At 34.6% G+C, this 15,538-nt stretch overlaps 1 protein-coding gene across 1 annotated transcript in view; it reads right to left on the bottom strand.

The window, feature by feature from the left end:
- LOC113491843 (protein spaetzle 3) overlaps window positions 1-15,538 on the bottom strand; it is a 40,930-nt gene that overhangs the window by 15,953 nt on the left and 9,439 nt on the right. Inside the window, exon 2 of the mRNA XM_026869017.1 lies at window positions 9,393-10,325. Coding sequence (XP_026724818.1) covers window positions 9,393-10,161 — 769 coding nt within the window. The 5' untranslated portion in view covers window positions 10,162-10,325. The remainder of the gene's footprint in view (window positions 1-9,392; window positions 10,326-15,538) is intronic.

Raw genomic sequence — 15,538 nt, forward strand, 5'->3', positions numbered from 1 at the left:
ACCCTGTGTATATAGGCCTTAAGACATACGTAAAAAATATTTTTTCTTACTTTGATCTAATTAAGGAATATAAAAAAAAACCTTTTAACTTTTTTATCGCTGGATGTAGACAGGCGAACTCTACGTACACATTTTGAGGTGTGAAGAAAGAATTAAATTATGATCAAGTTTATAGAATTTGGCAAGAGTAGGTTTGTTTTTTTAGCAATGAAACGCGAAGTCAACATTTAATTATAAAATCAAGGCATTTTTTATTTATAGCTAAAACAACTTCCACCCTTGGGAATTAAATATCTCACTGAAGTTCACATCCAAGTCACATTCCCAAAGACGCGTAGACTCAGGAAAAGCATTCGTGGATCACACAAGCGTTTGACCAAAGCGCGGTGGGCTTGGTGTATTGACTTCAAACAAGCTTTTTTCCCATCGGGGGAAGAAACGGGTAGTGTCCGACTCTTACTGATTAAATCTGAACAGCCAAGCTACGCCATCCGCGTTTTGGTGTCAGCGCACTGCGATGCCACCCTTCATACAAACCTCAACCTGTCTGCTAGCAGTGCTAGCCATTAAGTTTTCTCGTCTTAGGTCTCACACTAATAAAGTAACAGATCAATTTATATCAAAACTGACAGACATCGTCTACTCGTACGTGTCAGACGCATACTATTAGTTGTAAAACAACATAATTTCATCACCTACTCGAAGGCGCGTCATCATATTCAGGTCATGTTACGAAACGTCTAATCTTCTTTGAGGCCGTGTTTCATTGGCCTAGATGTATGTTAATATCTTTGTAGCTTATGATCTCCTGGTAGTTTAGGATTTGTGACTATTGTAGTTACCTACCTGAATATTTCATAGGTTTAGCCAGATCAAACTCAAAAATTAAGAAAATTACATTTCAAATGGGCTCTTTTCCACGCCCTTTTAAAACGTTATAGAAATGGCTTTAGTTGCCCGATCGCCTCGTCAACCTTGAGTAGACAATCATAGCACTTCAGTAAAATTATTAAACTTCAAATAAAAAGTTTAATAATTTTATTGTATTAACTAAGTTGCTAATTTTATCCAAAATTATCGTGTTGACTTTTACTTTTGACCCTTGCGTAGACATAAGCTAGGATTTGTATTCATATTTCACGAATTGTTGACTTAAGAGGAAAATAGGAAATTGAACTCCGAACAGGTGAGGATCAAACGAACAAAACAACATCTTGTTGATTATGTAGCTTTACGATTAGCGAGCTTTGAACTCCCGACCTTTTAATTACCAGTCAAAACCGAGAGTTTTTGGTACGAGACAACTAATTTATTATGACAGAACATAGTTAGGCACTAGACATAGCGTCGATTGAGAACCTAGATTCCTGAAATGCTGACATTTGATCAGAAACACGAATTACTTGATGGTAAGATGTTGCGTTTAATTTTAAGTGAAAAATATGTTTTATTGTAAAAACGCGTTTATCAAACAACTGCTAATAGAATTAGTTCTCATTTTTTTCTTGGAGTTTTTTTCGTTTTGCTTTTTCTATGATTTTACGTTTAACGTGAAATACAACTATTTTTAGTCCTTTGGTCCTATTAAAATTTAATCAAGTTTGTTGTACCTCTGTTTTTTATGTTACACACATTAAAATTCTTGAGTTCAATCTAAGAATATTTCGGTCCTTTGCATGATCTAATATCGTTAAACCAGCACTAGAAACATTGTAAAAATTTAACAAAAATATCGATAAAAGAAAAAATGTTTACTCTCTTGAGTTATTCTTACAAGCAAAGACAAATATTTTTCTATAGTGACGCATAATTTAATTTTGCTCTTTTCAAACTTGGGTTCCTCAACCTAACCCCCTAAATGCTATATTCAATTTAAAATGCCAGACTTATCTCACTATACTTCACGTGCAATTTATTAATTGATGTTAATGATAAAAGGAAACAATGGGTGAAATATAACCATTTAGTATTAAAACTCTACAATTCACGATAGAGAACAAAGAACAAAACAGGACATTAGAATGTTTATTGCTATTGAACTTATTATTATAGTGAATGCGGGTTCTATTCGAGACTGTCGCTAATACACGAGCTAGTTATTGCCACCGGTTTGTTTAAAAACGTGCTTCATTTTTGAAATTACTTTTTAGTTTTGAGTTTCTGAATTGTTCACTTTTTTTCTAGAATTTGAAATTAATGAGAACCCAATCGGTTCTTATTAATTTCAAATTCTATTTATCTGGTACTATTTGTATCAACAATTTTCCTCATAATAAAAATTTTCAATTACTTACAGGGATGCCGATAAGTCAATAGTAGATGACAAACATATAGACATTCAGACAGTTATTATCCACAATTACTTGAGAAAAACGAATATTGAAGATGAAAAATTTCGTCAACTTTCACTCAAACACAAGAAAAATGTAAGCCCAGATAATTAAAAAATAATTAATTAAAAAAAACTACTCCGAACTTTTTCAATCTATTTAGGCACAAACAGGCGTTGAGAACAATCAACTAACATATTTAAGAATGCGGAAGCATTTTGTTTAGGACTACTAGACTAATCACGACGTTGTTTTTTACCGTCCACTGGACCATAGATTGTAATCAAGTTACTTGATAAGGCGTTTAAGTACTGTCATATAGTTTGAGTGATATCAAACAGTTTGATCTTGGCCGTTGAGAGATCAATCAGAACGCAAACGAAAAAGGTTTCATATCAATGTGCAATCATTTGTATGAGGATATGTTCTTTTTAAATAGCCCACTGTGTCCCACTGTTGGGTGAAAGAGTCCCTGAATTCCTTCCACAATTCTATAACCTGGGAAAAAAACTTTGACTGCATGGATATTGGATAGCCGAGTTGTTGATGCCACCAAGCCAAACCCACTGCGCGACGTGTCCGCAAACGCTTGTCCCGAATCTGAGTGTCTATAGAGACACAAGGATTAAATTCATTAATCCGTAAGTCGTTTTTTTTTTAAACAAAAAAAAGTATTTCTTCTCCACAACATAAAACACTCAACCATCACAATAAATGTAAATCTGTGTAATAAAAATAAATGAATGCAGTTGTTTACATGTATATGCAGTGCCTTGACCTCCGATCTGCACTTGATCATAAAAGGGTTCTCTACGATATGACAATATACGATATATTCAGAAAAAAAACTCAACGTGATCCATTTGGTACAAGTAAATCATCTGAGAGATGAATTGAGACTGGTACGGACTAACGGACGTGAAAGAGAGATCCTACGCCGTTTATAGCGCTGTCTTGCTTTTACAACAGCGACAGAGGTGTTGGACCTTGTTTTGGTAAATGTAAATTCTCTTAGACTCCCATCTCCTTCGGGCAGGAAGTAGGTAGAGTCAGACTGTTTTTGGCTTAACCTGAGCCGCTGTGCGCTTTGGCCGTTTACAATACGTTGGAACGCATCAGGTACCGCATTGGTGATGGACCTCTTTTTATAGTCTCTTTAATGTTCGACTTCAAAAGTGATTTCCATAGAATTTATACGGCTTATGTAGGAATAGTGATTTTAGTATACCATGGACCATCATCGAAGACAGTCGGATAAAAAGTAAAATTAGGAGTAATTTTTCATAAGCGCTTGAATTGGAACGAGTAAAGCAAATGACTTCAATTGAATACGATTATTTCGAGATATACGTTAATGATGAATCTGTAATTTTATAGCACCGTTCATCATATCGTGTTAAACTGTTTGACTTTGATTATACAGCAGTATAATCAAAGTTTGACAGGAAGAAGGAGCAACTCTTAAATTGTTTCCAAAAACAGGTATGGTTCTTAAACTGACCTATTTCTTAAGCCTTGACGTTGATAGATTCACCCGACTACAGGAATTGGTTAGTCGGCATTTCCAAATGTACTTAAAAAAACCCTATGTAATAAATAAATTAAAAGCAACCGAAAACAATAGGTGGGAAGTAATTAATTTCAATCCAAGGAGACCGCCATAACAGTCGATTAACTATTTCACATTAAGACAACGAATTTATTGCTTTCAATCTAGGATCACGATCACATCAAGTGTCTCATAAATTTTAAGGCCTAATAATCGGTTTTATTTCGGCCTTGCTTCAATTAACGAGCAGTTTCTCAATAACACAGAATTTCCACACGAAATAAATTAACATTATAAGTTATAAGCGATCGGAAATGATATTAAAGCAGCACAGTTGAAATGTCAATCAGACAGCCATATGTTAGTCAGATTATTCAAATGTTTTAATAATTATGTGTCGTAATCTTAAGTTTTTTTTTCATTGGAATTAGGTCATCAACCTACTCTACTTAAATCAGAATACTGGTTCATTTATGTTTAAAAAGTAGTCACATTTAAATATTGAATTGTAAAATACTGATTTTTATTTTAGAGATAGATTCACTGTATAAACTTCAGATAAAATGTATGGCTAATAAAAATACTTCTCATAGTATACAACATATACGTTTTTCATCAGACTAGAGCTAAAAGCTAGAAAAAAGCTCTAACTAGAGCTTTTTACTTCAAAAAGCTACCTAAGTCCAGCTAAACTCTGAATCGATTAATAATTGCTAAAAATATAAGTTTAAGCTTTAAACTAATTGAATTTTACACGCGTTTAACTGCGAGTTAAAATATCTTAAACACAATATTTATTCACTATTTACCTACAAAGTCAGTGTTAATTTCAACACAAAGAAACTGGTCCTAGAAATCAAATGTAAGGTCGGTATTTGAAAGGGCTGTCTGGAATATTTATGCGTCTAATTTTCGTTGGCACAGTGTTCTAAGATAAAACGAACCTGTACTCATAAAGCTACCAAATTCTGCCTTTGGGTACGCCTATACGCAATTTAATATTAAGTATCACGTATTAAATTATTGTCAAATATAGTCTTTGTTTTAACGTATAAATCAATATAAAGGCGGGACGATATAAAGCTTTTTATGACACAATTTATTGTTTGAAACTTTAGATTGTAATACCTACTACATTTTAGCAGAACGGAACGTTGGAAAACAATATTTTTTTTTCTGGCATTTCACGTTCTGTACCGGCCATAAATATTCAGAATAACTTTTTAAGAATGTATACTCACAGCAACCACACAAAGAGGTCATAATCCAGTTTAACACTACACTATTATCTAAAACAAATCACTTTTATTATCACAGTGTTTTCTAAAAATCGATATTTTTCTTAATTCGCCTCATACACAGGTTGTTAGTCTTGACAACAGATCTATAAATCGTTAAGTTTTACGCGTGGATCGTCGCCGGCGCATTAGCCCGCCCCTCTTGTGAAAGTTGCGAGATTCTACTCTTTATTACGACACATATAACTTGTACACTTAAATAAACAATGTCATACATATGATCTGATAGACAGACGATTTTTATCATTAGTTTTTGTTTAAAAAAAAAGAAGCAAACGGTTGCAATATTTACTAATTTAGGTGTCTAGAAACGAGTGCGGCAAAGTTCAGTGTATTAGGCAACAGACAATATTTTCATAACATAAGTTATGTTATATTACATGTCCGATTTATTATCCTACTTTTAAAAAAGGTCGACATATCGTAGTTTTTAAGTAGCCGAGAAACTTCCACTTAGCAATAGATAAGTTGGTAATAAAAAGATTATATAGAGCCATCAAACACGACGTAAGTATAAACAAGATTAATTATTAAATAATTACCAAAAAAAGAAATACAAAACAAACAACGTTAGGTACATTTTATTACATGACGTCATTTTCTTGGTTTGGGTCAATAAAAAATCTGGTTATTTTATACTTTTAAAGTTACCGTGATAAATCGGCGCGTGAAATGTAACGGGTCTACTATGAACTGTCGAATGAAAACCTTTGCCGCCGTGTGAGCAAGATAGCGTACTATATTGCGCGTAGCGGCATACTGCGTCTCGCTTGCACGACGAAACGAGTTCCGTATTAAGATAGCATGGTAAGTGCAATGTAAGGTTCACTTTGAGTGCTCCGACCTCTCCAAAAGTGTTCGAAAGTAAAACCAAGGTCGTTGTTCGACGTTTTTGTTACATCTCAAACGTGCAGACGTTGCAATATGCAACTCTCAGTTATGTCAATACATGACACACGGAAACGTATGTTAGGTAACGTAATTAAATATTTTAATCCAGATATTACCTCGTTTTCGATAATCACGTAACGTGTCAAGATGATTAAGTCGTTGTGCGGTATGTTCATTAATTATTTGCTTATTTTAAGCTGGTATTTTGTTCTGAGTCCCATCTTTTCGTCAGTGCTTTGTACATTCTTGAATACAACTGCTTACACAGGCGTATTTTAAGGGAACGCGAGTTTAGTTGCAGACCGATTGATCACGATCATTACACATGAGTAAATCGTTACTTGTCTACCATATTAGCGTAATAATACTTGGCTACACATACGTCACTAATTTAGACTGTACGGGTAACGAAGTACTAAGGGTCGTCACGACAAAACATTCTGTACAACATGTATCGCAGGTTCAATTCCCGCGTGGGTGTGATCCGCAAATTCTTATTCTGAGTCTGGGTGTCTCTGTACGACAGAAGGATAATATTACTTAAAGAAAATTATTGTGAAAAAAAATGCTAAGCTTAGAAAATAGAGCACAATGTTTCGTTAAAAACTAACTAAATTACGACACTTACAAGAACAGCAAGAATGATAAGAGTATGAAGTACAATAGAATATTTTATTGCATTCCAAACCAGTTCTCATTTAGTATATTAAAGCGATGATATCTCAAGTTTTTTTAAACTAAATAGCTGCATGTCAATTATACTATTGTTGCCAGAGTGGAAATACCTCACGGTCGTATTTTTAAATGATCTTGGAAATAGTAAATAAAAAATGCCAATAGTTTTGCAGAATAATGGAACGAGTTTCTGAATTGCAAAAGAGGCGATGAAGACAGAATATCAATCGGCAAGATGCCATATTTGAGGAAAAATATATTTAGAAAGTGGCTTTTAAAAGTAGTTGCAAAATGTCTATTCAAATATTTGTAAAAACAAATGGTGCCTTATCAAAGTAAACGTAAAGACACAAGCATACATCTAGTTATGAAGATTTGCCCAATAGTCTATGTATGTCAAAAAAAAACATTGATATCGAAGCTGGCATCTGTGGTGCCTTAACTTTTGTTCCAATATATCTCCATTTGTGTCTTTTCAAGGGTGTATAGTCACGGCAGAGGCCTTTCGCTAGTTAGATGAATAAGATAGGTACATATTTGGCCTGATCTTTTGAAAATAAACTTAATATGTAAGAAAACTTAGCTAATTATATACTTAGCATAGTTGATACCACTTACGCAAAGATTAAAGCAAGGACATTGCAACAGGCCAAGAAGCTAGAGAAAGAGAATTTCGTACTCCAACCAAAAGGATTGTTCCTTCCTTTAGAAATTGGTAAATAATATTTTAAAAACTACTGATGAAATTACTACTGAAATTTTCATGGGATCATGTGACAGCTGTGTCACGTCAAATGAAAAAAGAACCAACAAAATCGATTCATCCAGTCCAAAGTACCGAGAACCAAACATGAAAAAAATAAGAGGAATTGAAAACCTCCTCCGGTTCGGAAGTCGGTTCAAAAGAGAGGCATCTGCCTTACATAGATGCACTGGTTATGAATAGCGGTATGTCTAGTTAACAATTACTGGTTATTTAATTGAGAGCATTTCCTAATAGCTATTTGCTCTGCCTCTACGTTAGCTATTCTATAATCTCATTGTTCTGCCTTGACATTGAAAATTGACATTGCAATGTATCATAAACCAAGATTATCATTATTATAACATCAGATCACGTTCCTTACGAAAATGGATAACGTGGCTTTTAATATGACTTATAAGGAAACTTGTATGTATCACGTCTTGAGGTTTAGACCCAGTTATTTAAAATTTTGTAAATGCAAAATTAGCTTTGATTGCCAGACTAAGGCTTACGTTGCTAAGTACTTACCTACTATATAAATGTCATATAGTCTTATGTAGTCACAGTTATGTAAGAGAAGAGGCCTTAAATTCTTTTGGCGATGAGACAGAAACTTCAGATTTTTTAAAATGAACACAAGATTCATAAATCAACTAAAAGTTTAAAAACATGAAAAAATAAAAGATCAGTGAGATGAGGAAGACCTACGTAAACAAATTCATATTATTGACCTAGAACAAACCACAGACCAAAAAACAAACTAATTAGAAGTACGTGCACAAGAGGTTTCTAATATTGTACCTGCATTTACCAAACAAGGAAATAAATATAAGCCTTAAGGCGACAATACTCAAGCATTGTACTGCAATAGACTGGTCATTGTATGTATGGCATTGGCGACCGGCTAAACGATCGAAGGTCTTTGACTTAGATTAGTGAAACGTGTTACCTGTGAGTACGTAAGCGGTACTCCAATTACTTTGCCCTGAACATTCAAGCGACAGACCGATCGTAAGAGCTTATAAGTTCAAGTGGGAGTTTGTGGGTCAATAGGCAATAGGTTTTGATTGAATTATGATATAGCAACTATCTTCAAAATTGTATGAAATGTTATATACCAAGAAATTTAAAGTGACGAAATGAAAATGAATGAGGATCTTAAGCTTACTATACAGATAATGATCGTGTAGGGGAGTGATCTTGTAAATGATTCGAAGAATCTTCCAATGCCAAATCACACTTTGAAATTTGAAGGAATGAAACCGAAACTGTTGCAAATTATACCAATATTGGAAGGCCTGTAATATAAATATAATTATTTGCAAAGCTAAGAAAGAACTCGTTTATAAGCCGTGATTATAACAGCAATATCTTCTCGTTATCGACCATTAAAAGCCTGCAAGGAAGCTCTGGTTAGGAATTTGATATTAACTGTGCCATTACTTTTATAACGATATCGTACTCTAACTGCAATGGAATTTCAAGGTCTCATTATTCCTATAGCTGTGCTTGACCAACAAGATACCTGATTTCAATACATGAAGTTAGTTTATTTGTTTAATGGTACGATTGTCATTAATAATCGTGTTATAATTATTCGGTATCAAAGAATAATTTCCAAAGGTTTGTCTGCTAGAGTTGATTGATATTTTTTGTAGTTGTTAGTAAACATTTGAGTTAAGAACATTTCAACATTCAACAAACTGTCGTTTGTTTGTCTATTAATTCGATTGTTGACGGTACAAACGCAAGGATTTCCTGCATCGTCGAATACACAAAAGTCAGAGATAATTCAAGGTTAAGGGATGCTTACCAATTCCGGTTATCAATGGTTCCTACATTTTCGTTTGTTTTTATTTCAAGAGTTTAAAAAGGAAAAAAAGTTTAATCATAAAAATTCATACCTGGATCAGGTTCGTCGTAATAATCCTCGTCATAGTCGAGTACAGCGTGCAATTGTGTTTTACCACCAGAACCACCAGTTTCAACTTTCGTAAAACCTCTAGGTCTTTCAGGAGGATTTTGTCCATTGACTCCACCACCTGTCTTAATCCCTTGCTCGCTGGGCGGTCTAGCAGGAGCTGGTGTACTAGTTGGTCTGTTAAAATTAAAGTTATTCACATTTTGGTTCGTGTTTCCATCGAACCTTCGACTAGAAGGGCTCGGCGTCGAGGCCGGGGGGTACGGGGCATTCGCGTAACCAGGGTTAGGATTATACCCCGAATCCGGTTTCATTCTCCTCTGTTCATAATCATAGTCACCGGTAGGATCATGAATATAGTGTCCAGTGTTATCATAAAGTGTGTCCACTTGTTGCACTCGCTGGTTCTCTACCTGTACGTCAAGTCTTGGGTTTTGGGGATAGACCTGTGTGTGTAATGGTGGAGCATATGGATTTCGAGGTGCTTCGTTAGGATAATGCGTGTATTGATTCGCTGGTGGGAGGTAAGCTGTACCGGCACGTTTTCTTATTTTATTTATTGGCTTTCGATGGTTAGCTGGCGGCGAGAAAGGTTCATTGCCTGCGGGTTGACCGGAAACTGTGTCGGGTTGGTGTTCGGCGGGGGAGTAGAGTAAGTCATCGAGGTCGACTCGTAATGGCGTGGAAGAGGTGGGCACGAACGCCGGCGTGGCCGCGCCGACGCCCGCTAGCGTGAAGTTTGTCAAAGCCATTGCCTACACACGCGGCATTGACTCGAAATGTCTATAGAACTGTAGCCCTAAGAAATATTTGGCCAGCTTCAATAAAGAGCGGCGAGATGAATGGGCTGGCGTCTTCGCATTGTATTAACACCACAATACACTGACACAACACTGATGACACGTCCACTGTTTATCTGTAACAAGCAAACATTTATAAGATCAGTACAAGTGATTAGATCCTGAGTTACTATCGAGAATATAACACTAGATTGTCAGACATTGTCCAGTCCTTTGTTTACATTGTTAGTCTAATAAAATCGACAATAACTGTCAAAATGTGTGTTGAAACTGAGCTACATATCGTGCACTGTAGTTAATGTTTATGGCTGGATTTCCCCAAGTTTCGTGATATCCTTGCCACTTTACAAATGGCATCGATTTGAAAGGCGAATCGTGAATCCGTTTGTTTGTAGACGATTTTGGTATTGAAACGGGAAAACCCAACCATGATCTATATCTGGAATAATGTATAGTACGATTGAGGATTTGTATTTATTAGATATGTTGTTCAGAATGTTAAAGCTATTTTATTTCTTGTGCTTATTCTATGCGGAGTTTTTTAGGGTTCCGTTCCCGAAAAATATAAACGATATCCTACTCAGGTTGGCCGTCTATCCATTTGTCCGTCAATCTGCACGTAGCCTTATGACTCGACCCGTCACAGCTGGGCAATTAAAATTTTCAAAGATGATGTATTTATGAATAAAATCAAAATCCAGGTTGAATGTGTGACTTTACTTTTGAAGACTTTTCGTTAGCTTATTTGTATAGCTCCCTTAGAGACGCGATTCGCACTAGAAGGGCTATTTTTTGTTTAGCAAATCTCTTGAAAATTGATTTAGCTATCGTCCCTCCACTTCAATTTCAGGCTTTAAAAAAGTATTCTGCATATAATTATAGCATTATAAGTAAAATAGAGGGACATTACACGGTGACTGAAAAATAAATTCTCTTGTGTTTTTAAATGTACAGTGAAAGACAAAACCTAAGAGGCATTCGTTAACTCACTGGACATTAAAAAAAAATATGACACCTGAATGTCCACTGTCGTTAACTGTACCTAAGATATTTACAACAATTTATCCTCCCTTCACTTAACATTTGGAGAGACCGAATAGAATATAATTATTTAGATCTATTTATTAAGCTGTGACAATAGATTCAAACGTGCAGTAAATTGTTTTCGTAATCCTACGGAACATTAAAATAATTTACGAACTTTGCTAATGTCAAATGCATTTTGACTTATCCTGCATTGTGTTTTGAAACGACTAATTTCTAAACATATTTTTGATTGATTTAGAATTCTGTCTTTTTAAGACTAACTCTTTAACTTATCTATTCTAGTGGCTAATTAGGTTAGGGATTTATTCTTTTATAGTTAAAAAAAAATATGACGCTATAAGTTGATGTCTTGTGGCGTCAATTTTTACCGACGTTTTGGTGCGTTTTATCGCTTTCTGTTTCCTTATCAATCAAAAATCCTGTTGTCACAAGATTATTTGTTAATTAGGATTATTATTATTATTACTAGCCTGGAATGTCCCACTGCTGGGCAACGGCCTCCCCACTCTTCTTCCACTTGTCTCTGTCATGAGTTAATTAGGATAAAATTTAAAAAAAAAACAGTTTAAGGAACACTGAATCATTATTCTGCTTACAAAATTAATATTTAACCTTTTAGTAAAACTGATCATTCAAGAGATATTCCAAACGCATAAAATTCACTGTGAGTCAACAATTTTAATACCGGTCATAAAGAACAAAAACCTAATTTTAAAATGTTATAACAAGTATATTGACATGACAAGTATTTATATCAAAACTGATACTAAAATGCAACGTCAGTACCAAAGAATGCTGATATAATAACGCTCATATAAGGCAAGGTGACTCAGAATTTTGAGTATTTGTACATTTGGTCTTTAAAAAATGATGTTCAATTTATTATAGCTTTTTGGTTAAGCTTTTGAGACTCGATTGAACGGTAAATTTAATTGAGCTCGTGGCTAAGCTACAACTGCACTAGTTGATCGATCTCAGGTTAAACTACGCTTGATACGGTCGGCCCGTAGATGGCTGACCATCGAGTTCCACCATATTTCGGGAGGTACGTAGGTTCCGGCTGTTATTTATGTACGAGAAACTCTGATTTCGTTTATTACGCGAATTAATCTAAAATAATTAGATAAATAAGTTTACACAAATATTTTTTAAATACATTTTGAAATGAGTAGTAATGTATGTGTCGTGCAGCAAAATACACACATGATTAAGATATTCAAAATTATGTATCTAGTTTACTTGTATAAAAACAATTCAGTTTGATTTATGTGTTTTATTTATTAATTTGTGCTCGATTAACAACGTTTTTGACATTTTATTGATTTCGTTATCGACTGAGTATCTATAATGTTGTGGTATTAGGCAAGTCACTAATATTGAATAAGCTTTGTAATGTGGGAAATCATGGTGATTTAGTTTATTAATCAGTTTCTACTTTTATGGGTTTGATTAATTTGAGTCGAAACCTAACCATGGATTAACCAAAATTTTGGAGAAAATTTTTGGGAAGTCTATTCATGGTTTATTGAGAATAATTATTATTGTCACGTCTTTATCACTTATTATAATAATATATTTTATTCGTAAAATTATATTACTTTTGGAACTTACACTTATAATATATTACGTTAGCAAAATATTCCTTTTGAGGGAAGGATTTTTTACTCTCTTTTGAAAATAATTTATGAAAAATATTGTTTAGTGCGTGGAGCACGCACTAAAACAATTATAAATGTCTAATAAATAATATACATTATGTTATAAATCTGTTCACAGACAAAATATCTAGCATTTACTACCGAAAAAGAATCAAAAACATTGTTACCGTCTATAGTTCTTGATCTATGACTAACGTTTCTTATGTTCTATATTCAAGCAGATATTACGTCAAAATCTAGTTTAGGTTAGTCTAGGTTACTGGTTAGTTAGATTGACCATAATCTTTGGTGTCAAGGGAACTTTATCCGTAGGTACGTATAGTGCACGTGTGGCTTGAAACAACGGAGCAACAACTCGAATCTGATGTTTGAAAAGTTCTATTCTAGACAGTGATTGTAATTGCATTTATGAAATGTGATATAAAACAGCTACAGCTGTTTGTTAGGGTTTGTCTAACAACTAAGAAAATAAGTCTTGATTAGAAATAAAGATCGTTGTAGTATAGTATCGTAAGCTAACATTAAAGACAAATAGAATGCTTAATGAGAGAGAGGGAGAAGAGCTAGAACTTTTTAAGAGGAATAATAACATCAACATAAAGAAAAGGTTTTACTTGGAGTGGTTGTATTTAAAGATATAAACTTGGGATATTGAAATTGGATGAGTGAAATATGTTTTTATTTTTACAATGAACAACAAATAAGATAGGAGAAGAATAAAGAAGGAATGTGCTTTGTACAAAGATATATTCTTTTATATAGGCTGTTTTGGATCACACTGCTGGGCAAAGGCTTTCCCTTTTCTCTTATAAACCTCTCTATCTTTTGCGATTTCTGCACAAAGTTATACATATAAGTCCAATGACATTCAAACAGTCGTATATGGCATTTTACGTTGAAAAATGACGTTACAAATTCTGAAGTTCATCTTTGCACAAATTTGGCGCGGCCCCGAGAGGGCGCACGTTTGACACTAACTGCTATCGCCGAAGAGCATCTAGATCACGATGCGCAGGCGCAGTCACCGTGGGAAACAAACTGCGAACTATGGGACATACATATACGGCTAATTAGACATGTGAAATATGTTTTTGTAATGAGGAAATATTATTGAGAATGAAATAGGACTCGTTGGGTTTGTAATTTACCATCGCAGCTTTTTTGTGTGTGTCTGCTAGGATTTGTTGACACACATAATTGTTTTGTTTGATGACTTTTATTGGTTTTCTCACGTTCTATTATCGGGATTCATTTCGGACCCAACGGGAGTCCTTAATCATTTGTCTTATTTATACAATCGATAACATGACTATTTTGGCACATATAAGATAAGTTTATAGAGTTTACGAGCAAGTCAAAATCTGTTAAAAGGAAAGGGTAACTAACGATAAACTTGGGGGTACTAAAAAGCGAAACAAGGGAAATTTACATAATGTTAAGAAGTCGGTTTCAATCTAGATAATTATTATCTGCATTTTTTTCCATGTATGTTATGTCTTCAGTCTCAAGAAACTCATTACAAAAAAAGGATTCTTCCTTAGATCTCCTGCTTTCTAGGCTCCTAGTAAACTTTTTCACTTATTTGAGCATAAGTCAAAATTGATGTTAATATTTTCAACTAAACCATGACATAGTCGACTAAGATAGGTCAAGCACCTCACTCCAATGTCAACGAGTTTTATTTTGTACATGTCATTATAAAGCAATTAGGTATAGCTCAGCCTAAGTTATAGTAATTACATAGGTCATGTAATTTGATGCGACAGAAATAAGAGCTAAAACTTAAAGGTACACTAGCCGGTCCTCTCGACATCATTGCTTTATTTAAAAGAAGTTGGATAAAAGTTTTTATTTGTCAATGTAAGGTGTCAGCCACCTTCATACTAAATTTTATAGAAATCAAAACCACGGAGTGGATTGTCCACTAAGAATCCAAAATTGCTTAACCATCCGAATTTAACAGAACCATTTTTAAAGCTTTCATCTAAATATTGCATACCCCATCCAAACATAGAACTCCTACTCAATACGCCAAAACCCGAACAGTAAGCCACTGTGCCACTCTCTCACAAAACATTATGAAAATTGATAAAGCAAACCGCAAGAACCTTGACCAAACTTATCTAAGAAAATATTATGTACATGCCCTCGTTTACTCGTAAGATGTTATGCGTTGACAAATGGCTTTGGACGGCAACACTCTACTGGCTGTCTGGCGTAGAAAGGTAAGTAAACAAAAAAAATTGGCGGCAGAGTAGTAAAATCTGAGCGCTAACTTTGAGCACTCTTGAAAAAGGATTGAAACGAGATACCCAAGAGAACTGTTTGGCTTCTAGTCTAATCGGATGCAGCCAAATACCAGCGTATACTCAAACAAGTTACCTGGGCAACACGATGCAGCTAAGTCGGACTAGAGGTCCGACGTCAAAGCTTTTGTCAATTAATTGAGTTAAGCTCCGGCAAAATATTTACATCCGGATCGGAGATTTTTACTCACTTAAATTGGTTTCCCGACGCCTTTCAATAAACATTCAAAAGGCCGTCAAACATGAAGTACTTGCTTCTGACATTAAAAACACAGTTGAACTTTCCGAAAAGAAATATCCAATGACAGTAACAGATTA

This window comes from Trichoplusia ni, chromosome 1 (genome assembly GCF_003590095.1).
Source record: "Trichoplusia ni isolate ovarian cell line Hi5 chromosome 1, tn1, whole genome shotgun sequence".
In the NCBI taxonomy this organism is placed as follows: domain Eukaryota; kingdom Metazoa; phylum Arthropoda; class Insecta; order Lepidoptera; family Noctuidae; genus Trichoplusia; species Trichoplusia ni.